The 22,804-nt window shown below is 49.3% G+C and overlaps 1 protein-coding gene across 1 annotated transcript in view; it reads left to right on the top strand.

The window, feature by feature from the left end:
- The window catches only part of MYBL2 (MYB proto-oncogene like 2), a 62,933-nt gene that overhangs the window by 11,258 nt on the left and 28,871 nt on the right, over positions 1-22,804 (top strand). Inside the window, exons 3-7 of the mRNA XM_017878057.1 lie at positions 2,090-2,161; positions 6,393-6,489; positions 13,854-13,925; positions 14,860-14,952; positions 19,393-19,613. Of these exons, the coding sequence (XP_017733546.1) occupies positions 2,090-2,161; positions 6,393-6,489; positions 13,854-13,925; positions 14,860-14,952; positions 19,393-19,613 (555 nt within the window). The remainder of the gene's footprint in view (positions 1-2,089; positions 2,162-6,392; positions 6,490-13,853; positions 13,926-14,859; positions 14,953-19,392; positions 19,614-22,804) is intronic.

The following is a 22,804-nucleotide window of genomic DNA, read 5'->3' as shown; positions in this document are numbered from 1 at the left end:
CACCCCTCCCCACCCACCTCCCCAGACCCTCCCCAGGCTCCCTCCAAGCTGGGTGTGTGTGTGTGTGTGTGTGTTGGGGGCGGGGTGTTTCCGCGGAAATGCTGCGTCCTGGGCCCTCTGAGGCAGGGGCGCGCGTACAGCTGGGGGGCTCTTGGGAGTCCCTGCGGCTACCCGGGCCTGCTGGGCCTCGGAGCTGGGACGGGCGGGTCTCCTGGGACCCGGGCCAAGCCCTGCATGATGTCATTTTGTCTCCCGCCTAATTGCGGGATGGGGGTGGGCCGGCCGGTGTCAGCTGGCAGGGCCTTCGCCGGGGAGGAAGGCGACCCCTGGGAGCGAGAGGGAGTCTCCAGAGTCCCAGCCAGTGGGAGGCCGAACCTGGGAGGCACTTCTTCCAGCCCAGTTTTGGGTCAACTTGGTGGGTGGGCTTTGCTCCTCAACATTCCGGGGAGCACAGAGCCCCCCAAGCCCTCTCCCCCGGACTGAGAAGGGTGCTGAGTTGGGGGCTCTTTTGTCTCTCCCACCTGGGTTCCGCGCCGCAGCTTGGTTCGGTTTGAGACCTCTCTTCCTGTTCCCACGAGGAGTTTTGGGCAGCTGGGGTTGAAGGTGCGGGGGAGAGAGTCCCTGGGGCAAAGGCAGGAACTGCGGTCTCCGTTTTACTTATTTCCCCAAAGACTTAAGTGGCAGAGCCGAGCCCGGATCCTGGAGCCAGGTCTGTGGCTCCAGATTCCTCTCTTACACCTGTGCGCCTGGGGTCTCAGCTCCAGGCTTTTCAGCCTGCCTGGGAGACAGGACAGTGGGGTCCTGACCTCTTCCCTGCCTGGATCCCTGCAGCTCAGATAACCTTCGGTCCCTCTTTTTTTTTGTTTGTTTTTTTGAGACGGAGTCTCCTTCTGTCGCCCAGGCTGGAGTGCAGTGGCGAGATCTTGGCTCTCACTGCAACCTCCTCCTAGGTTCAAGCGATTCTCCTGCCTCAGCCTCCCAGGTAGCTGGGACTGCAGGCGCCCGCCACCACACCGGGCTAATTTCTTGTATTTTTGGTAGAGACAAGGTTTCACCATGTTAGCCAGGGTGGTCTCGATCTCCTGACCTTGTGTTCCGCCCGCCTCGGCCTCCCAAAGTGCTGGGATTACAGGCATGAGCCACCGCGCCCGGCCAACCTTCGGTCCCTCTTTAGACGATAGCCTCATCTAAAGATGAAGCCTTCCATCCCTCTAGATTTTTGCCCTTTCAGAGTGAGGATGGGGATATGAGCACAGGGACTATGTTCCTCAGGCCCCATTTTCCCAGGGGCAGCACCACTGTCCAGGAAGTTTTTTGTTCAGGCACCTATCAGACCCTGCCCTGTTTTTTTTTTTTTCCTTTGAGACAGGGTCTCCCTCTGCGGTCCAGGCTGGAGTGCTGTGGTGCAATCATAGGTCACTGCAGCCTCAACCTCCCAGGTTCAAGTGATCTCCCACCTCAGCCAGCTGGGACTGCAGGCTGAGTAGCTGGGACTGGGGGCACGCGCCGCCACAACTGGCTAATTGTTTTGTTTATTTATTTAGGAGACAGACTCTTGCTCTGTCGCCCAGGCTGGAGTGCAGTGGCACAATCTTGGCTTACTGCAACCTCTGCCTCCTGGGTTCGAGGAATTCTGTCTCAGCCTCCCGAGTAGCTGGGACTGTGGGCGCACGCCGCCACACCTGGCTAATTTTTTGGATTTTTAGTAGAGACAGGTTTCACTGTGTTGCTCAGGCAGTCCGCCCACCTTGGCCTCAAAAGTGCTAGGATTAGAGCTGGGGGGTGGTGGCGGCCTCGCGTCGTGTCTCACCTCACTATGTTACCCAGGCTGGTCTCGAACTCCTGGCTTCCAGGGATTCTCCTCCCTTGGCCTCCCAAAGTCCTGGGAGTACAGGTGTGAGCCACCTTGCCTGGCCCTATCCTGATTTTTTGTTCATTCCAGAAATGACTGCCCGTAGACCACCCTCAGGTCCTCAGCTACTTCTCACCTGAGGGGCTCAGTGGAGGAACGCCTCCCATGTGAAGGATGGCAGCTCCACAGCCCTCACCCCTTTTCCTGGCCATTTGCTGTAACTCTCCTCTGCCCTAGTGCCCCACTTCCCACTTTGTCTCTGACTCACCCCAGTCCTGGAGCAGAGCCCAGCACGTTGAAGGGTAAAAGGTAGGGTATGTTGGACCAAAATGTGGTTGCCACCACTAACTGGCCTCTACTTTTTCAGCCGGGATTAGGGTGTGAGGACTTGCAGGTGTCTGGAGTTAGGAAGGTCTGGAACTTGGCAAGTGGCCTGACCCCTCTGAGCCTCAATTTCCTCATCTTTTAAGTGGGGATAATGAGAATGTGGGGGAAGTTGATGGCCAGCACACGTGGTAAAGTATGTCATCTCACAGAAATCTCCCAGCTATCTGAGATGCTGACCCTATCTAACAGCATTGGAGGCTGGGTGTGGTGGCTTTACGCCTGTAGTCCCAGCACTTTGGGAGGCCAAGGCGGGCGGACCGCTTGAGGCCAAGAGTTCCAAGACCAGCTTGATCAACATGGTGAAACCCCTCATCTCTACCAAAAATACAAAAATTAGCCGGGTGTGGTGGTAGGTGCCTGTAATCACAGCTACTCAGGGGGCTGAGGCAGGAGAATTCGCTTGAACCCAGGAGGCGGAGGTTGCAGTGAGTCGAGATCATGCCACTGCACTCCAACCTGGGAACAAAGCGAGACTCTATCTCAAAAAAAATTAAAAAATAAAAATAAACAGCATTGGAGCACGAGGGAGTGTCCATGCAGACATCCTTTCATGCTTGAAAGAATATTTGCTGACCTTCTGTTAGAAGCCAGGCCTTCTTTGTGCTGGACGCTGGAGAAGCAAAGATGGTTTCTGTCACGAGCTGTCTGGGGGCAGTTGATTTTGAAGGCAGCTTCATTCTGTTATTAGTATCTTCTGGATATTTGCCTTCTGTATTGCAATGGTGTAGGACCCATGAGCTGGGTCAGGAATGAATTCCAGATCCTTCTGTATTGCTGGCTGTAGACACTGCCCCTTCCTTTCCTGTTTCTGAAAGTTTTTTTCTTTTGAAACTAGGTCTTGCCTGGCCTAAAACATTTAATTAGTATTTCTTATTGACTAATAGGCAGCAGCTTTGCACATTTTTTCATTCATTTGTGTATTCAGTCAGTCCCTGGGCAAACATTTAAGACCTTTTGGTGATAAACCCTGGGATCCCGAGGTAAGCTGACCTTTGTAGATGATGTAGAGGAGACAGGCAGTTGCAGTGTAAGGGCCTGAGACATGTGCTGTGGAAGTACAGGAGTGACTCTAGGAAGCAATGGTGAGCTCTGGAAAACAAGGAGAAGATAATGTGAATAGCATAGTAAGCTGCCTTTTATTTGATCACAAGACCTAGACTTGCCTTGTTTGGAAACCTGTAAGCTTTTTCCAGTTTACAAATGTCTGACCTAGCAACTTACCTGACCAACGTGACCTGATGCAGGTCCTGTCGGGTGGAGCTGGGGAAAGATTACTAACTTTCCTCAAGCACCTGACATCTCTGGAGGTGGATCCTATGATTTCATTTTTTTTTTTTTTTTTTGAGACGGAGTCTCCCTCTGTTGCCCAGGCTATAGTGCAGTGGCAGGGTCTCGACTCACTGCAACCTCTGCCTGCTGGGTTCAAGCAGTTCTCCTGCCTCAGCTTCCTGAGTAGCTGGGACTACAGGTACACGCCACCATGCCCAGCTAATTTTTGTGTTTTTGTATTTTTTTTTTTGAGGTGGAGTCTCGCTCTGTTGCCCAGGCTGGAGTGTGGTAGCACTATCTCTGATCTCTACTCTCTGTGACCTCCGCCTCCTGGGTTCAAGCAATTCTGCCTCAGCCTCTGAGTAGCTGGGATTACAGGCGCATGCCACCACACCCAGCCAATTTTTTTTGTATTTTTACAAAAAATTACAAAATTGTAATTTCACCATGTTGGCCAGACTGGTCTCGAACCCCTGACCTTGTGATCCGCCCACCTTGGCCTCCCAAAGTACTGGAATTACAGACATGAGCCACTGTGCCCAGCTGATTTCCTTTTTTTTTTTTTGAGATGGAGTTTTGCTCTTGTTGCCCAGGCTAGAGTGCAATGACTCGATCTTGGCTCGCTGCAACCTCCGCCACCCAGGTTCAAGCGATTCTCCTGCTTCAGCCTCCTGAGTAGCTGGGATTACAGGCATGCGCCACCACACCCGTCTAATTTTGTGTTTTTAGTAGAGATGGGATTTCGCCATGTTGGTCAGGCTAGTCTTGAGCTTCCAACCTCAGGTGATCTGCCTGCCTTGGCCTCCCAAAGTGCTGGGATTACAGGTGTGAGCCACCGTACCCGGCCCGATTTCCATTTTTGTAACTATTAAACTGGATAAATATGAGAATTTTTTGGAGCAACTTGGAAGATTGCCTGGTAGAGTAAAAACACTCAGAACTCAAAGCAGCTCGTACTGTTTTTTTTTTCCCCCTACAGCCATGTTAGAAGATATTGTACACTGGGCCGGGTGTGGTGGCTTACGCCTGTAATCCCAGCACTTTGGGAGGCTGAGGCGGGTAGATCATGAGGTCAGGAGTTCAAGACCAGCCAAGATGGTGAAACCCTGTCTTTGTTAAAATGCAAAAAAAATTAGCCAGGCGTGGTGGCAGGTGCCTGTAGCTGAGGCAGAATTGCCTGAACCTGGGGGGGAGGAGGTTGCAGTGAGCTGAGATGTTGCCACTTCACTCTAGCCTAGGCGACAGAGTGAAACTCTGTGTCAAAAAAAAAACAACAACAAAAAAACCCAGGATACTGTACGCTGATATTTCTCTCCATTAAGCCTGTGTGTAGGGAAGGATTGAAAAGGGATTTGAGAAAATGGACGTAAGCTGGACACGGTGGTGCACACCTGTAATCCCAGTTACTTTGGAGGCTGAGGCAGGAGGATCGCTTGAGCCCAGGAGTTCAAGACCAGTATGGGCAACATACTGAGACCCTGTCAGACCCATACAAAAAAAAAAAAAAAAAAAAACCACACATGAAAAAACAACTTGTCCAGTCATGGTGGCTCAGTTCTATAATCTCAGCACTTTGGGAGGCCAAGGTGGGAGGATTGCTTAAGTCCAGGAGTTCCAGATGAGCCCGGGCAACATAGTGAGATGTTTCTACAAAAAAATACAAAATAGCCAGGCATGATGTCATGTGCTAGTAGTCCCAGGTACTTGGGAGGCTGAAGTGGGAGGATTGCTTGAGCCTAGGAGTTGGAGGCTTCATTGAGCTATGATTATGCCACTATATTCCAGTCTGAAAGACACAGCCAGACTCTCCCTAAAACAATAAAAACAACAAATGGACATAGATAATATATTTAGAATTTTTTTCCCAAATAACTAATATCTCTTAAAATCCTGGTGCCTAATAATTTACTTCATCAACTTTATTCCTTAAAATATCCATGTGGGTTTGTTACTGAAAGGGTAAAGTGATAGTCTGATTTTGAACATAATATTCTTGGTGAAATCTTAACTTTCTTTTCCTTTTTTCCTTTCTTTTTTTTTTTTTTTTTTTGAGACAGAGTCTTGCTTTGTCACCCGGGCTGGGTGCAGTGGCATGATCTTGGCTCACTGCAACCTTCACCTTCTGGGATGAAGCAATTCTGCCTCAGCCTCCTGAGTAGCTGGGATTACAGGCATGCACCACTGCGCCCAGCTAGTATTTGTATTTTTAGTAGAGATGGGGTTTCACCGCGTTTCATCAGGCTGGTCTTGAACTCCTGACCTCAAGCAGTCCACCCACCTTAGCCTTCCAAAGTGCTGGGATTACAGGTTTGAGCCACTGTGCCTGACTTCTTTTTCTTACAGCTTTCGAAATCACTAGGGCATTCCTGAAGATTAAAAAGAAGAAAGTAGCTCTTAACCCTATTTCATTAAAGAATTTAAAAAGCGGTGAGGTCAGATGTGGTGGCTCATGCCTATAGTCCCAGCACTTTGGGAGGCTGAGGTGGGAGGATCGCTTGAGCCCAGGAGTCCAAAACCACCCTGGGCAATATGGTGAGACCCTGTCTCTACAAAAAGTACAAAAGTTATCTGGGCGTGGTGGCATGCCCCTATAGTCCCAGCTACTTAGGAGGCTGGGGCGGGGGGATCATTTGAGTCCAGGAGTTCAAGGCTGCAGTGAGCTGTGATCATGCCACACTGAATTCCAGCCCAGTGACAGAGTGAGACCCTGTCTCAAAGTAAAAATAAAAATAAGTGAAGCAGAGGTGCCTATGTCTTAAAAGAAGAAAAGTAAAAGCTCTCTCCCCCAGACCTTTCCCTAGGGTGGGCTGGCCGCTGCCTACAGGCTCTCCATTATGTAAAACGTATGGACGCACCATCCTTGACCTTTGGCCTGCTTTCCCCATAGCGAGGATCTGGATGAGCTGCACTACCAGGACACAGATTCAGATGTGCCGGAGCAGAGGGATAGCAAGTGCAAGGTCAAATGGACCCATGAGGAGGTGAGTCCGTGGGGAGGAGAGGATTGATGGCAGCTGGGGGCTGTCCAGAGGAGCTGAGCCGGGAGTCCTGATGTCCCATCAGATGGGATGAAGAGGAGGAGTGGGTGAGGAAGGGATGGGTCCTCTGATTGACCTCAGGCCTCTACTCAGAGCATTCTGGGGGACTCTTAATTCTGAGGACTCAGCGGGTGGGAAGGGGATGTGTATTCCAGACCTCAGGGCCCACTGTGTCTCCTGAGCAGCTGGCATGTTCTAGGTCATGGACGTTGATTTTGCTTTTTGCCTTTTGAGTGCTAGGAGGTTCGGCCAAGTCTGTAACTCCCCTTTTTCTTGATTTTTTTTTTTTTTGAGACGGAGTTTTGCTCTTGTCACCCAGGATAGAGGGCGGTGGTGTAATCTCAGTTCACTGCAACCTCTGCCTCCTGGGTTCAAGCGATTGTCCTGCCTCAGCCTCCTGAGAAGGTGTGATTATAGGTGTGAGCCACCATATCCAGCTATTTTTTTTTTTTTTTTTTTGAGACAGAGTCTCGCTCTGTCACCCAGGCTGGAGTGTAGTGGCATGATCTTGGCTCACTGCAACCTCTGCATCCTGGATTCAAGCAATTCTCCTGCCTCAGCCTCCCGAGTAGCTGGGATTACAGGCATGCACCACCACGCCTCGCTAATTTTTTTTTTTGTATTTTTAGTAGATACGAGGTTTCACCATCCCGGCCATGCAGGTCTCGAACTCCTGACCTCGTGATCTGTACCTCAACCTCCCAAAGTGCTGGGATTACAGGCGTGAGCCACTGTGCCCAGTCTTAATTTTTGTATTTTTAGTAGAGACGGAGTTTCACCATGTTGGCCAGGCTAATCTTGAACTCCTGACCTCAGGTGATCCATCAGCCTCGGCCTCCCAAAGTGCTGGGATTACAGGCGTGAGCCACCGCACTCTGCCAACTCCCACTTTCTTTTTCTAAAAAAATGAACTGTATTGAACCTTCTGACATCAAGCTCTGAACTGGTTTCCTTCTAGCTCCATCTTTTTATTTTCTAGTAAAGGTGATTGAAATATACTTTATATGTAATCATATGCAATCAAACGCCCTTTTTTTTTTTTTTTCATTTTTGAGACAGGGTTTTTGCTCTGTCGCTCAGACTGGAGTGCCGTGCTAGCATGGCTCACTGGCCTCAACTTTCTGGGCTCAAGCAATCCTCCCCCCTCAGCCTCCTGAGTAGCTGGGACCACAGACATGCGCCACCACACCTGGCTAATTTTTGTATTTTTTGTAGAGATATGCGGTCTTTCCATGTTGCCCAGGCTGGTCTCAAACTTCTAGGCTCAAGCAGTTCTCCCACCTCAGCCTTCCAAAGTGCCAGGATTATAGGTATGAGCTACTGTGCCTGGCCAGATGCCCCTTTTTACAGTGAACAGTTTGATCAGTTTTTTTTTTTTTTTTTTTTTTTTTTTTTTTGAGATGGAGTCTGTGTCTCTCAGGCCAGAGTGCATTGGCATGATCTCTGCTCGTTACAACCTCCGCTTCCTGGGTTCAAGCAATTCTCTGGCCTGAGCCTCCTGAGTAGCTAGGATTACAGGCACCCGCCATCATGCCCAGCTAATTCTTGTATTTTTGTAGCGATGGGGTTTCACTGTGTTGGCCAGGCTAGTCTTGAGCTCCTGACCTCAAGCAATCCACCTACCTTGGCTTCCCAAAGTGCTGGGATGACAGTTGTGAGCCACTGCAGCCAGCCAGTTTGATCACTTATGTGCAGTTTGACAAATGCACATACCAATGTAGGCTCCACCCTGATTGTCCCAAGAAGTCCTTGTGGCCGTTTGTGGTCAGGCTTCCCCAGCTCCAGGCAATTGCTGATTGATTTGTTTTGCCTGTTTCTTTTTGGGGGGGTGTGTGTGTGTGTTAACTTTAGGTTCAGGGGTATATGTGCAGGTCTATTATATAGGTAAATTGCATGTCATGGGAGTTTGATGTACAGGTTATTTTATTACCTAGGTAATAAGCATGGTACCCGATAGGTAGTTTTTTTTTTTTTTTAGACAGTCTCTGTTGTCCGGGCTAGAGTGCAGTAGTGTGATCTCCGCTCACTGCCACCTCTGCCTCCTGGGTTCAAGCGATTCTCCTACCTCAGCCTCTCAAAGTAGCTGGGATTACAGGCACATGCCACCACACCTGGCAAATTTTTATATTTTTAGTAGGGACAGAGTTTCACCATGTTCACCAGGCTTGTCTTGAACTCTTGACCTCAGGTGATCTTCCCACTTCAGCCTCCTAAAGTGCTGGGATTACAGGCGTGAGCCACTGCACCCAGCCCCAATAGGTAGTTTTTTGATCCTCATCCTCCTCCCACCCGCCACCCTCAAGTAGGCCCTGGTGTCCTTGTTCCTTTCTTTGTGTCCATGTGTATTCAGTGTTTGGCTCTTACTTATAGGTGAGAATATGTGGTATTTGGTTTTCTGTTCCTGTGTTTGCTTAGGATAATGTGTTTTGCCTGTTCTTGAATCTTCTGTATATGAAATCGTACGGTTGCATTCTTTGCATCTGGCTTTTGTTCAGCATAGTGTTGGGTGATTCAGTAACTTGTCCTTTTCTATCACTGGGTAGTATTCCGTTGTATGGGTATATATAGCATACAGCGTTTCACCTGTTGATAGATGTTTGGATTGTTTCCGGTTTTTGGCTATTGTGTATAGTGCTACCATGAAGATTCTTGCATAAATCTTTTTGCAAATACGTATTTTCCTTTCTTTTGGGAAGATAGTTAGGTATGGTCATGAGGTAGGTATATGTTTAGTTTTACAGAAACTGCCTTTGTCTTAATTGATTGTACCATTTTAGACTCCTACTGGCCTTTTTATTTTACCTCAGTTGTTCTTAGTGTCTTCAGTTCTTCAGTGTTTTTTGTTTTGTTTTGTTTTGTTTTCAACCTATAGGTAACATCATAGATGTCCTTAATTTTAGGTTTGGGTTTTTTTTTTTTTTTTTTAAACAGGGTCTTGCTCTGTTGCCCAGGCTGGAGCTGGGACTACAGGCGCCTGCCACCATGCCCGGCTAATTTTTTGTATTTTTCGAAGAGACGGGGTTTTACCATGTTAGCCAGGATGGTCTCGATCTCCTGACCTCGTGGTCCGCCCGCCTCAGCCTCCCAAAGTGCTGGGATTACAGGTGTGAGCCACCACACCCGACCTGATTTTTTGTTTTTAAATAGAGAAAGAGGGTCTTGCTATGTTGCCCAGGCTGGTCTCCTGGGCTCAAGCAATCTTCCTGCCTTGGCCTCCCAAAGTTTTGGGATTATAGGCAGGAGCCACCATGACTAGCTTGTTTTGTTTTTTCTAAAACTTGCTGTGTGAGTGGTAAAACCCTTTTTAATCATGAAAGATGTTTTTCCAGATGCATGCTTAGCAAACCTTTTCTGCTCATCCTGTTGTGGACCAGGGACTATATTTGGGTCTGTGGGTTTAGAAGAATAAATAAGGCCAAGTTTCTACCCCGGAGCAGCTTTCTCCCTGGGATGGAGAGATAAGACCGCGCGCAGGTCCCTGGAATGTGCTGTGGTCATCCGCGGCACGGGTAGGATTGGTGTCTGTTGGTGCTCACTGTTATAGCTCTGGGCACCTGATAATTGTAGGATGAGTGGATGGCGAGTACCTTTAGAAGGAGCTATTACTGCTGCCTGATGAGGTTAAGGAAACTTATATGGAAAAAGTGACCTTCGAGCTAAGGATGAGGATTTGGAAATTTAATAGTGAGGGAAGACCTACAGTGTGCAAATGTTGGGTAAGTCAGATCAGGAAAGGGGCTGTAGGTGGAGAAAAGCCAGTACAGGAGGCCAGTTTGGTTGGAGGGAAGGGTCCTTGAAGGGGTGGAGAAGTGGTTGTCGGAGACGAAAGAATACATTGGGGCTGATTCCTCGAGGGCCTTGAGTGTTAGGCTTAGAAGCTGTAGGATTGTTCAGCTCTCAATGCAAAGCCAGGTTAGCTTCGTTTTTGGTTTGTTTTTTCTAAGTCTGAACTGGACAAAGATGGAAGGTTCTAATGCAGGGAGTGATGTGAATGTAGCCGGGCTTCAGGGGAGCTCATCTGCTGTGTGGGGAATCGATAAGAGAGATGGGTGGCCGGGCGCGGTGGCTCATGCCTGTAATCCCAGCACTTTGGGAGGCTGAGGCAGGTGAATCACCTCAGGCAAGGAGTTCAAGACCAGCCTGGTCAACACGTCAGAGCCCTGTCTCTACTAAAAATACAGAAACTTAGCCAGTTATGGTGGTGGGTGCCTGTAATCCCAGCAACTTGGGAGGCTGAGGCAGGAGAATCAGTTGAACCCAGGAGGTGGAAGTTGCAGTGAGCTGAGATCGCGCCATTGCACTCCAGCCTGGGCAACAAGAGCAAAACTCTGTCTCAAAAAAAAGAAAAAAAGAGATATAGAGCACAGGCTGGGGCTGAGAGACCAGTGCTGAGGAAGTGGGAGAGGGCGCTGTGCCAGGCAGGCAAGAGGTGGCTGTGGAGAAGGCAGTGCGGGGATGGTGCTGACCATGTCAGGGAGTCCCAGGGCAGGTGGAAAGAGTGTAATTTTGGAAACGATAGTATCCAGGTCAGTTGTCAGGGAGGGTGGTGGTGCCAGAGATGGACTGGGGAACACAGGAGGAAGCAGGTGTGAGCCTGGCCAGGGCAGGGAGGTGGCATGGTTTGGGTAGGGAAGGGTGTCCTGGACTGGCCACAGGTGGACATGTGAGTGCAGGCCTGGGCTGGCTCATCCAAATAATTTACCGTGACTTTGCCCAGCCTGTGCTGATTCTGGCCAAGCTGTAGTTGAGGGCTTTGATTCCTGTGGTGGGCCACGTTGTGACCAATGTTTCTGTCTAGGAGCATGTATGCATATATACACATATAAATTTGTATGCGTGACAAAACCATCTCACTTTAAATTTATCCCCTTTTTCCTCCCCCTTAAATCTACCCTTTAACCATCTTTAACTTTGTAGTTCAGTGGTGTTAAGTATTTTCAGATTGTTTTGCAAAAGATCTCTAAAACTTTTTCATCTTTGAAATTGGAAACAAGGCTGAGTGCGGTGGTTTATGCCTGTAAACCGAGCACTGTGGGAGGCCGAAGCAGGAGGATTGCCTGAGTCCAGGAGTCCTAGACCAGCCAGGGAAACATAGCAAGGCCCTGTCATTAAAAACAAAACAAAAAAAATACCCACCAACTTGGTGGGTCATGGTGGCTCAGGCCTGTAATCCCAGCACTTTGGGAGCCCGAGGGAGGAGATTACTTGAGGCAGTCTAGACCAGCCTGAGGAACATGCGAGATCCTGTCTCTCCAAAAAAAAAACCCAAAAATTAGCCAGGCATGGTGGTGTGTGTCTGTGGTCCCACCTACTTGGGAGGCTGAGGTGGAAGGATCACTTAAGCCCATGAGGTTGAGGATGCGGTGGGCTGTGTTTGCACCACGGCTGTGTTTGCACCACTGCACTCTAGCTTGGGTGACCAAGCGAGACCCTGTCTAAAAAAAAATGACAGAAAACTGAAACTAATTAGACATGAATTCACTCTCCTCCTGCCCTCCAGCCCTTGGCAGCTATCTTTCTACTCTGTTTCTGTGATTTTGACTATTTTGTTTATTTATTTTATTTTTTCAAGACAGAGTCTTGCTCTGTCACCCAGGCTGCAGTGCAATGGCGTGATCTCGGCTCACTGCAACCTCCACTTCCCGGGTTCAAGCGATTCTCCTGCTACAGCCTCCTGAGTAGCTGGGATTACAGGCACCTGCCACCAGGCCAGGCTAATTTTTGTGTTTTTATTAGAGACGAACTTTCACCATGTTGGCCAGGCTGGTCTCAAACTCCTGACCTCAGGTGATCCACCTGCCTCGGCCTCCCAAAGTGTTGGGATTAAAGGCCTGAGCCATGGCACCCGGCCTGATTTTGACTTTTTTAGATGCTTCGTGTGAGTGGAATCCTGAGTATTTGCCCTGTCTGGCTATTTGACTTAGCATAATGTCCTCAGCTTTCATCCATGCTGTAGCATGTGTCAGAATTCCCTCGACTGAGTAATACCTATTGTTTATATGCATGACATTTTCTTTCTTTTTTCTTTTGTTTGAGACGGAGTCTCACTCTCGCTTTGTTGCCCAGGCTGGAGTGCAGTGGCATGATCTTGGCTCACTGCAACCTCCGCCTCCTGGGTTCAAGCAATTCTTCTGCCTCAGCCTCCCAAGTAGCTGGGATTACAGGCACCTGCCACCACACCCGGCTAATTTTTGTATTTTTAATAGAGATGGGGTTTCACCATATTGACCAGGCTGGTCTCGAACTCCTGACCTCGTGATCTACCTGCCTTGGCTTCCCAAAGTGCTGGGATTGCAGATGTGAGCCACCACGCCTGGCTTGACATTTTCTTTATATATTAATCGATTTAACTGAGGAAAACTTTATATACAATTAATTACAACCATTTATAGTACAATTGAGTGGAACCACCAGCACAGCCGGGCTATAGTACATTTCCATTGTCTCCAAGACATTCCTTGCCCCCCTTTGCTGTTCATCCCTCTCCACCACTGGCCTCAGACAACCACTTTTTGTCCCTATAGCTTAGTTTACATTTTCTAGAATTTCATATGCATGGAATCATACGGTGTGTACACTTTTGTGTCTGGCTTCTTTCACACATCATAGTGACACTGAGATTCATGTTATCGCATGAATTGGTAATTCATTTTGGGAGGCTATTTTGATAGATATAGATACTAGCCTGTCTTCTAACTACTCTTGTTTTTTCCCAGGCCTCCTGCTTCTAGTGCTAAATCACTATCACCTCTGACCTGAGTGCGGTAATAACCTCCTTACATCCACTCTGCTCCCTTCCAGCCCCTTTCCCACCCTGTAGCAGGCAAAGAGAACTTTATAAAAAGCACGTTTGACTGTGACCGCCCACTGTTCAAACACGTCAGTGATTTTGCATGATAGATGGTTGAACTGATGCTGCAAATGATCTGGCCCCTATGGTTCCTTCCAAAATCATCTTGCATCTGTCTTGCTTCCTCCATTCTAGCTATTCTGCATTTCCTTGGAACCTGTCCCTTGATGTCCCGGAGTAGGCAGTCACCACATACTTCTCCATATCTCCCAGCAGGGAGTGGCTTTACTTTTGTTCCTCTGAGCCTTTGATTGGCAGCTGGCTCCCTCCTGTGAGATCAGGGGCAGCTCTATTGCTGCCTGCTGCTGCAACTGTCGCGCCTGGCACTTAGTAGGTATTCACTTCATGATGGAATGAATGAACAAGACTGTTCCTTTTAGATTGGACTCCGTCACGGGCAGCCCTGAGGTTTTCTGCACGTATGTGTGCTGAGCCCCTGTCTTTCTGGTGTTGGCAGGACGAGCAGCTGAGGGCCCTGGTGAGGCAGTTTGGACAGCAGGACTGGAAGTTCCTGGCCAGCCACTTCCCTGTGAGTACAGTCCCTCTGTGGCCCTCCCTTGGGGCAAGGACTCTGAGAGAACAGTGTGCCTGGGGCAGACTTTGCCAAGGAGAGGAAAAGGGAGTTCCTTACTAAGCCCCTCAAAACAAAACCAAATAAAGCAGGGCAAATGAACGTTTGTAGGATCTTTCTTCCTAAACTGGCATTCAGGGCATACTGATGTAAACATCTCCCAGCTCCTCAGCATGCCTGGTGGTCTTCAGGCTCTGAGACATTTGCAGCATGTGGTGCATATTTGCATATATTCCTGTAAGTCAGGAGTGAACAGGTGTTTGGTTTCTCAACAGTGAGACTGAAACTGAGGGGAAGTGATGCTTTCAGCAGGTTTTATGGTGAGGCCCCCACAGGGCTGGCGGGTGCTACCACATTCGATTAGAGCCTCCCGATGATGAGGGGGTTCCCCTCAGGACCTCCTTCTCAGGCTCTCCCACCCCTGACCCACAGGTGTCTGGGAGGGAGGGGGTGTGGCAGGAGGTGCCATACGTCTTACTGCCTGGGCTGCTCAGAAAGCAAGTCACCAGATCCCTTCCTGCCCCATTTCCTCATCTCCCCCTCTTCTGTGTAATCTGAACTCTTCAGGGAATAAAAATGCTCTCCTAGAAAAAAGCAGAGGTCCCTGGCATACAAGGAGTTAAAAACTTGTGATGGTGGCCTCTTGCGTTTGGTTGGTAGGGGGTGGCTTCCCACAGGGGCCCGAGTTTGCCCTCTCATGTAGCAAAGGGAAACTGTCCATGTTCCGGCATGTGGGCGTGCAGTGTGTGATGGCTGCATGGAACAGGACACACCTACCCAAGGTGTGCCCAGTCCCAGGCCATAGGCCCCTGAACCTAGTACTTCACCAGGCTCCCAGCCCAAGGTCCCAGAAATTCTCACAGATTGGTTTGTTGTTCTGTTCTTTTCCCAGAACCGTACTGACCAGCAATGCCAGTACAGGTGGCTGAGAGTTTTGAACCCAGACCTTGTTAAGGGGCCATGGACCAAAGAGGAAGACCAGAAGGTAACTGCTTGGATAGTGCCTTGTACACAGTGGGCCTTCACCCACCAGTGAACCTGGGGACTGTGAGATTGCCTTGTGTTGGGTTGGGGGTGTCAAGCTGAGCATTGGGTGTGAGTTGTCTACCAGCCAGTCTGACACTCTTATGCTGCCCTGGCTGCACCCCTGAGATTCCAAGTTTCGGAGTGTCTCCAGACTTCCCCACTCATGGTCCAAGGCTGTTGGGCTGATTACTTAGCTTCTCTTGTTCTGCCCATGGAGGGGAACAGCAGCAGTGCGGCGTTGTCACGAGAGTTAAGCAGGTGATGTTTGTAGGGGGCTTGCAGGTCCTGTACATGGTGAGCTCTCAGCAAATGGCAGCTGCTGCTATCCCTGATTTAATGGTGATTGCACCCTGCGACCTTCACAGGGCATAGATGCCTTCTTTTTTTTTTTTTGAGACAGAGTCTCGCTCTGTCGCCCAGGCTGGAGTGCAGTGGCCGGATCTCAGCTCACTGCAAGCTCCGCCTCCCGGGTTCACGCCATTCTCCTGCCTCAGTCTCCTGAGTAGCTGGGACTACAGGCACCCGCCACCTCGCCTGACTAGTTTTTTGTATTTTTTAGTAGAGACGGGGTTTCACCGTGTTAGCCAGGATGGTCTCGATCTCCTGACCTCGTGATCCACCCGTCTCGGCCTCCCAAAGTGCTGGGATTACAGGCTTGAGCCACTGCGCCCGGCCCAGATGCCTTCTTTTGATCGCCATAGCAGTCCTGTGAAGTGGGCAGAAGTTGTTAGTCCCATTTTATAGATGGAGAGAGCAGGGCTCAGAGAGGCTGGGGATGTCCCCAACCTAGAAGAGGCAGTAAGCGCCATGAATGCTCTGGTATACCTTGGGAGTTCCCTCATCTCTTCTCCTTGATACCAGCCCAGAGGATGCCATTCTACCGAGGCAGGTGTGGCTCATGGGAAAGAGGGAGATGAAGGGAACTAGGCATTTTTTTTTTTTTTTTTTTAGATGGAGTCTCGCTTTGTTGCCCAGGCTGGAGTGCAGTGGCACAGTCTCAGCTCACTGCATCCTCCGCCTCCTGGGTTCAAGCAATTCTTCCGCCTCAGCCTCCTGATTAGCTGGGATTACAGGCACCCACCACCATGCCTGGCTAATTTTTTTGTTATTTTTAGTAGAGATGGGGTTTCACCATGTTGGTCAGGCCGCTCTCAAAATCCTGACCTCATGACCCACCCACCTCGGCCTCCCAAAGTGCTAGAATTACAGGCGTGAGCCACCGCGCCTGGCCTGGAACTAGATATTTTTAAATTAATTTTTTTTGAGACAGGTCTTACTCTGTTGCACTGGCTGGAGAGCATTGGCTAATTTTTTTGATTGATTGATGGAGGCAGAGGTTCGCTCTGTCATCCAGGCTGGAGTACAGTGGCACAGTCACGGCTCATTGCAGTCTCAACCTCCCAGGCCCAAGCAATCCTCCCACCTCAGCTTTCAAAGTAGCTGGTACTACATGTGCCACCATGTCTGGCTAATCTTGAAAAATTTTTGTAGAGACAGTGTCTTGCTATGCTGCCCAGGCTATTTGAACTTCTGGGCTCAAATGATCCTCCCATGTCAGCCTCCCAAAGTGCTGGGATTATAGGCATGAGCCACTATTCCTGTTCTTTCTTTTTTTCTATTTTTTGAGACTGAGTCTTGCTCTGTTGCCCAGGCTGGAGTGCAATGGTGCCATCTTGGCTTACTGCAACCTCCACCTCCCAGGTCCACGCAATTCTCTGCCTCAGTCTCCCGAGGAGCTGGGATTACAGGCTCCCACCACCACTCCTGGCTAATTTTTGTATTTTTAGTAGAGGTGGGGTTTCACTATGTTGGCCTGACTGGTCTTGAACTCCTGACCTTGTGATCCACCCACCTTGGCCTCCCAAAGTTCTGGGATTGCAAGCGTGAGCCACTGTGCCCAGCCTTTGTTTTTTTTTTTTTAATTTATAGAGACAGGGTCTTCCTATGTTTCCCAGGCTGGTCTTGAACTAGAGGGCTCAAGCTGTCTTCTCACCTTGGCCTCCCAAAGTTCTGGGATTATAGTCATGAGCCATGGCTAGCACTTCACCTTAAAATTAATTTTAATTAACTCAGTGTGGTGGTAGGGTGCCTATAGATGGAAGGCTGAGTTGGGAGGATCATTTGAGCCCAGGAGTTCAAGGCTGCAGTGAGCTATGATCACACTACTGCATTCTAGCTTGGGTGACACAGTGAGACCCTGCCTCAAAAAAAAAAAAAGCTTGGGTGTGGTGGCTCACGCCTATAATCCCAGCATTTTGGGAGGCTGGGGTGGGTGGATCACCTGACATCAGGAGTTCGAGACAGCCTGACCAACATGGCAAAACTGTGTCTCTACTAAAAATGCAAAAATGAGCCTGGTGTGGTAACACATGTCTGTAATCCCAGCTGCTTGGGAGGCTGAGGCAGGAGAATCACCTGAACTAGGGAGGCGGAGGTTGCAGCGAGCCAAGATCGTGCCATTGTACTCCAGCCTGGGCTGTAAGAGTGAAACTCTGTCTTGAAAAAGAAAAAGAATGAAATTAAATTTATTTATTTATTTATTTTTGAGGTAGAGTTTCGCTCTTGTTGCCTAGGCTGGAGTGCAATGGCATGATCTCGACTCACTGCAACCTCTGCCTCCCAGGTACAAGCGATTCTCCTGCCTCAGCCTCCTGAGCAGATGAGATTACAGGTGCATGCCACCATGTCTGGGTGATTTTACATTTTAGTAGAGAGGGGTTTTGCCATGTTGGTCAGGCTTGGTGTCGAACTCCATGGACCTCAACGATGATCCCACCTGCCTCGACCTCCCAAAGTGCTGGGGATTACAGGGCATGAGCCACTGGCCCGGCCTGAGACCCTGGTCTCTTAAGAATAAAATAAAATTTAGTTTGAAAAATACTTTTTTGGGCCGGGCGCGGTGGCTCAAGCCTGTAATCAGCACTTGGGAGGCCGAGACGGGCGATCACGAGGGTCAGGAGATCGAGACCATCCTGGCTAACACGGTGAAAACCCCGTCTGACCCCGTCTGTACCAAAATACAAAAAAAAAAAAAAAGAAAATACTTTTTTGGCTGGGTATGGTAACTCACACCTGTAATCTCAGCACTTTGGGAGGCTGAGGTGGGTGGATAACTTGAGGTCAGGAGTCTGAGAACAGCCTGGCCAATATGATGAAACCCCATCTACCAAAAAATACAAAAATTAGCAAGGTGTGGTGATGTGCCCCAATCCCAGCTACTTGGGAGGCTGAGGCTGGAGAATCACTTGAATCTGGGATGTGTAGGTTGCAGTGAGCTGAGATCGCCCCTGTGCACACCAGTGAGACCCTGTCTCTAAAAAAGTAAAAACATAAAATTGGGCTAGGCGCAGTGGCTCATGCCTATAATCCCAGCACGTTGGGAGGCCGAGTCAGGCAGATCACCTGAGGTCGGGAGTTCAAGACCAGCCTGACCAACATGGAGAAACCCCGTCTCTACTAAAAGTATAAAATTAGCCGGGTGTGGTGGTGCATGCCTATAATCCCAGCTACTTGGAAGGCTGAGGCAGGAGAATCGCTTGAACCTGGGAGGTGGAGGTTGTGGTGAGTCAAGATTGTGCCACTGCATTCCAGCCTGGGCAACAAGAGCAAAACTTCATCTCAAAAAATAAAAAAAAAAGTAAAAATAAAATCTTTAAAACAAAACAAGTGATATGTGGTTGCTATAAAATTTAAACCATACGGAAATGAAGTCAAATATTTATTCACCAAAATCTTTGCCAGAAGAAGCATCCACTCTTCCCAGTTTCTTGTGGCCTGTGTGCACATGAGAACGTGTGTGTCTGTTGTATAGGCGGGGCCTGGCCTGGCTCTTGTGGCTGAGTATGTTGTGGTTTGTGTCCTGAGCTAGGAAGCCTGACTGAGGGCAGGTGGGGACTCAGGTCCAGCTAGGTCAGCCCGCCATGCCTGCTACCATGGCTCAGCCTGTGCCCTCCCAATTTCCACAGAAGTGCTGGGAGGTCTTGTGGCAGCCTGGGGCATGGCCGGGGTGGGAAAGTCTATTTCCCACCTTTAGTTTGGACCCCTGTGTTTGTTCCTCATCCCTCTGCTCTTTTATACTTAGCTTATTGGGTTGAGCCCTGAAGAGGGAAGCAGGACTCTGGTGCCTTTGTTTACCCCCACTTGATCTCTATAGAAAGAGTCTCTGGCATTCTTGACCTAGATTTATTCCAGGCAATAAATGAGGGGGATGTGGTCAGATCTTCAGGTAGGACTTGTGGGCTACACAAAGTCATACTGGGTGGCATCCCCTGCCACCCCCTCAGTGTTGCCTGAGGGGATGTGGTAGGTGGCACCTCCCAGGGCCGTGGCAAGGCTCAGGTGGATATGAAGGGCGAGGGAGGGGCCGGTGCAACTGGCTACCCAGAGGCTTTTCTCCAAGGTCATCGAGCTGGTTAAGAAGTACGGCACAAAGCAGTGGACACTGATTGCCAAGCACCTGAAGGGCCGGCTGGGGAAGCAGTGCCGTGAACGCTGGCACAACCACCTCAACCCTGAGGTGAAGAAGTCTTGCTGGACCGAGGAGGAGGACCGCATTATCTGCGAGGCCCACAAGGTGCTGGGCAACCGCTGGGCCGAGATCGCCAAGATGTTGCCAGGGAGGTAAGCTGTCTTCTTGGGGGTTGGGGCAGGTTCCTGGGAGGCCAGTCCCATGTTTCTGATGGAGGAGGAGGGTTCCTTGGTGGGTACTGTGGTCCTATTGCTCTTGTTCTCTAACACCCAGCCTCGGCTTCGGGACTCCCAGAGGCATGCATAGTCAGGAGGAAGGGTGGTTCCCCAGGAAGGCCCTGTCTTCTGTCAGCTTGCGGTGGCTCAAGCCTGTAATCCCAGCACTTTGGGAGGCCAAGACGGGTGGATCACGAGGTCAGGAGATCGAGACCATCCTGGCTAACACCGTGAAACCCCGTCTCTACTAAAAAATACGAAAACTAGCCGGACGACGTGGCGGGCGCCTGTAGTCCCAGCTACTCGGGAGGCTGAGGCAGGAGAATGGCGTAAACTCCGGAGGCGGAGCTTGCAGTGAGCTGAGATCCGGCCACTGCACTCCAGCCTGGGCGATAGAGCGAGACTCCGTCTCAAAAAAAAAAAAAAAAAAAAAAAGAACAGATGGTGATAAGGGAGGCCTCAGCAAGAAAGTGGGAACCCTGGAGTCTAGTTCTCATCCAGTTCCCAGCTCACTGTGTCTTCTTGGTTAGCCTATTCTCTTCGACTTCAGTTTCTTCTAACACAGAATAGGCTTGAGATGTGGGGTAGATGGGCTTTCTTTAAGAAGAAAATTGTCAGGCCGGGCACGGTGGCTCACGCCTGTAATCGCAGCACTTTGGGGAGGCTGAGGCGGGTGGATAATGAGGTCAGGAGATCGAGACTATCCTGGCTAACATGGTGAAACCCTGTCTCTACTAAAAAACACAAAAAATAGCTGGGTGTGGTGGTGGGTGCCTGTAGTCCCAGCTACTGGGGAGGCTGATGCAGGAGAATGGCATGATTCTGGGAGGCGGAGCTTGCAGTGAGCTGAGATCGTGCCACTGTACTCCAGCCTGGGTGACAGAGCAAGACTCTTGTCTCAAAAAAAAAAAAAAAGAAAATAGTCAAAAATCAGGTAGTACTATAATCTGCTAAAAGGTTTTTTTTTTCCTTAAAAGGTTTGTAATGAAAGACATCAGTCTTTGTCACCACTCTGTTAACTCACTCTACTCTAAACAGACTCATCTTTTTGAGTTCTTTATCACTATCTCTGTAAATGATGTGCCATTTTACATATTGATCCTCTGCTATGGGAGATTAGCTTTCTTAGGCTTTCCCACTCCCCATGTGTCCGTATTGCTCCAATAATGTATTATAGTTATTAAAATAATAATGTTTATGGTCGGGCATGGTGGCTCATTCCTGTAATCCCAGCACTTTGGATCACTTGAGGTCAGGAGTTCGACACCAGCCTGGCCAACATGGTGAGGCCTCATCTCTACTAAAAATACAAAAAATTAGCTGGGTGTGGTGGTGGGCCTGTAATCCCAGCTACTTGGGAGGCTGAGGCAGGAGAATTGCTTGAACCTGGGAGGCGGAGGTTGCAGTGAGCCGAGATCACATCACTGCATTCCAGCCTGGGCGACAGAGCAAGACTGTCTCAAAAAAAAAAAAAAAAAATTTTTTTTTTTCCTAAATGCTGAAAGCATTCCATGATCTTTTCTCCTGTTTTTCATCTCTTTTGCTTCATTTTCTGGGAGATTTCTTATCTTCTAACCCTTATTTTGGAGTTACTTTCACTAAAAATTTTACTTTCTAAGGGCTCCTCCCTTTTCTGTCACTCTTAACACCCGGCCTCAGAGTTTCAGGTACATGGGATCTCTTGGAAAGGTTTTCACTTGTGAGGGAAGGAGTGGAGAAAAGTAGGGAAAGGGCCAAGCAAGGGATGGGGTCTTGGAAAATCCAGCTTTGGCCTGCTATAAGGCCAAGGGGTGTGTGTATTCACATGTATACATGCAATGCATGTACGTGTGAGGAGGGCACTTGTGTACATGGGTCAGGGAACTCCTGGGGGCACCTTTGGTTGTGCCTTCCAAGGGCTGTTTTTTTTTTTTTCTTTCTTTTTTTTTTTTTTTTTTTTTTCATCTCACTCTGTCACCCAAGCTGGAATGCAGTGGCATGATCCAGGCTCACTGCAAACTGCCTCCCAGGTTGAAACGATTCTCCTGGTTCAGCCTCCCAAGTAGCTGGGACTACAGGTGTGGACCACCATGCCTGCCTAATTTTTGTGTTTTTAGTAGAGACGGAGTTTCACCATGTTGGCCAGGCTGGTCTCAAACTCCTGACCTCCTGCCCATCTCAGCCTCCCAAATTGTTGGGATTACAGGCATGAGCCACTATGCCCAGTCTCTTTTTGAAACAACTGGAGGACAGGTGTGTGGCTCATTGCAGCCTCAACCTCCTGAGCTCAAGCAATCCTTCTGCCTCAGCCTCCCAAGGACCCGGGACTACAAGTGCATGCCAGCATACCCAGCTAGTTTTAAAATTTTTTGTAGGGGCAGGATCTCCCTGTGTTGCCCAGGCTGGTCCCAAAGTGCTGGGATTATAGGCATGAGCCACCACACCTGGCCTGGCACCCTATTCTTATTTTGTGGTTTCAATAGCTTCTCTGTCATTTTTTTTTTTTTTTACTGAGTTTCGCTCTTATTGCCCAGGCTGGAGTGCAGTGGTATGATCTCAGCTCACTACAACCTCTGCCTCCCAGGTTCAAGTGATTCTCCTGCCTCAGCCTCCTGAGTAGCTGGGATTACAGGCGCCCGCCACCACACCTGACTGATTTTTGTATTTTTAGTAGAGACGGGGTTTCACCATCTTGGCTGGGCTAATCTCAAGCTCCTGACCTCAGGTGATCTGCCTGCCTTGGGCCTCCCAAAGTGCTGGGATTACAGGTGTGAGCCACCGTACCTGGCCCTAAGCTGGATATTGTTCCCCTGTTTTCCATCTTCTGAAAACTTGTAAAAAATCTCTTACTAGTGGCTGTCTTCTACCTGTTTCTCTTTGTCCTTGTGAATTTTTGCCTTGCTTTATTTTGAATTTTTTTTCTTGTCATGGCACTGTGGTCCTGGCAGGGGGAGAAAATGCCAGATCGTGTGTTTTCCCCAAAGTCTGAAATGATCCCTTTTCAAAGCTCAAACCTGAATGTGTCATCTTTCTGGGGCTTCCCCTTACACTTGGGTTGGAAACTTTGGCTTCTTTCCCAACATGGCATGTTTGGCTCACAGCTGCCCCCAGCCTCACTTTGATCCACTGTCACTTGTGCTCACTTGGTT

This window comes from Rhinopithecus bieti, unplaced genomic scaffold (genome assembly GCF_001698545.2).
Source record: "Rhinopithecus bieti isolate Rb0 unplaced genomic scaffold, ASM169854v2 scaffold_10347, whole genome shotgun sequence".
NCBI lineage: Eukaryota > Metazoa > Chordata > Mammalia > Primates > Cercopithecidae > Rhinopithecus > Rhinopithecus bieti.
This window is presented reverse-complemented; position numbering and strand designations above follow the sequence as displayed.